This window comes from Echinops telfairi, unplaced genomic scaffold, assembly GCF_000313985.2.
Source record: "Echinops telfairi isolate 266 unplaced genomic scaffold, ASM31398v2 ScPeMD7_7457;HRSCAF=8495, whole genome shotgun sequence".
NCBI classification, from domain to species: Eukaryota; Metazoa; Chordata; class Mammalia; order Afrosoricida; family Tenrecidae; genus Echinops; species Echinops telfairi.
The window spans coordinates 27928606-27929971 of record NW_022111357.1 but is presented as its reverse complement, the minus strand read 5'-3'; the positions used below and the strand labels follow the sequence as shown (position 1 = coordinate 27929971).

At 60.5% G+C, this 1366-nt stretch overlaps 1 protein-coding gene across 1 annotated transcript in view; it reads left to right on the top strand.

Moving 5' to 3' along the window:
* Positions 1-1366, top strand: part of ARHGEF10L (Rho guanine nucleotide exchange factor 10 like) — a 160968-nt gene that overhangs the window by 87389 nt on the left and 72213 nt on the right. The window contains exon 10 of the mRNA XM_045298944.1: positions 688-794. Within this exon, the coding sequence (XP_045154879.1) occupies positions 688-794 (107 nt within the window). The remainder of the gene's footprint in view (positions 1-687; positions 795-1366) is intronic.

Here is a 1366-nt window from a genome sequence, read left to right as displayed (position 1 = left end):
GCGGTGGTGACGGTTTCCTAAACAAGTCACCTGGCCACCCACCCATACACTCACTCACTCACACTCACTCACTCACTCACCCATCCACTCACTCACTCACTCACTCACTCACCCACCCACTCACTCACTCATCCACTCACTCTTCTTTTACTCATTCACTCACTCCTCATTAATTCACTCACTCCTCATTCATTCACTCACTCTCCTTACTTCTTATTCATTATCCACTCACCCACTCACCCACCCTCCCAATCACACGCACAGACACCCACTCACTCCTTCACTCACCCACTCACACAGTCCTTCCCCCACCTCCCAGGCTCACTGTTGTGTTGCTCACTCCACTGGTCACTCACTCCCTGTTCCCTGGTCCACTCCCTGGCTGGCTCTCCTGGGCTTGTCCCTGCCCCTCCCCCACGGACAGCTTGGGTCTTCACTCTCTGACTCCCTCCTTTTCTTCTTCCCTCCCTTACTCATTCACACACTCACTCCTTCATGCCCACGCACGCTCCGTCACGCGTGTTCCCCATGGACAAGGCAAGGCTGGGCTCAGCAGCGGACCCCTGAACAGACCAGGCAGCCACTTCTGGTGTCCCCATGGCCCCAGGAGCCACTCAGCCCTCCTCAGGACCTGGCCCCCACAGGGGGATGGGCATGTCCCTAGCCTGGCCTCCTCTGACTTTGCAGGTGACTCGGAGGAGGAGGACATGGGGCTCCTGGAGGTCAGCGTTTCAGACATCAAGCCCCCAGCCCCCGAGCTGGGCCCCATGCCCGAAGGCCTGAGCCCTCAGCAGGTGTGTGGGACTAGTGGTGGCTCTGGAGCAGGGACGTAGGGGCCCTAGTTTATTACCTGGGGTCACACTGGTCTCAGTCTTGAACTCAGGGGCTTCCTGGGTTCTCTTCCTGACCAGCCACTTTCCTGATTAGACCCTGCTGGTCCCCTGCCAAAGATCTGCAGCCAGAGGAGTTGGGTGGGGCCTTGGTAGGTGGCAGGTGGCCCAGTGCTGGGGGCGTCTGCTCTCCCCACCGAGCAAACCATTTTCAAACAAAGCACCATCTGCAGAGAGGGCCGCAGTTTGGGTAGATGGTGGCTGGCCAGCACCGAGGCGTTTGCCGTAGGTGCAGGGGCCCAGCCCACCCTAGGCCGACCTACCCCAGTACCGGGGCCTCCCCAGGATCCAGGGCTCTTTGAGTAATGCCCTTCTCCCAGAGTGCCCCAGGACCCGCACCCTGGCTGAGTCACGCTCTCTCCTGCCCAAGCCGTGACTCGGATGGTGACAAGCCTGGAGAGCGTCCACAGCCTCTGCCCATGAGGATGGGCATGAGACCGGGTGCGGGGGGCAGCAGCCCGCAGGGAGCTTGCGGC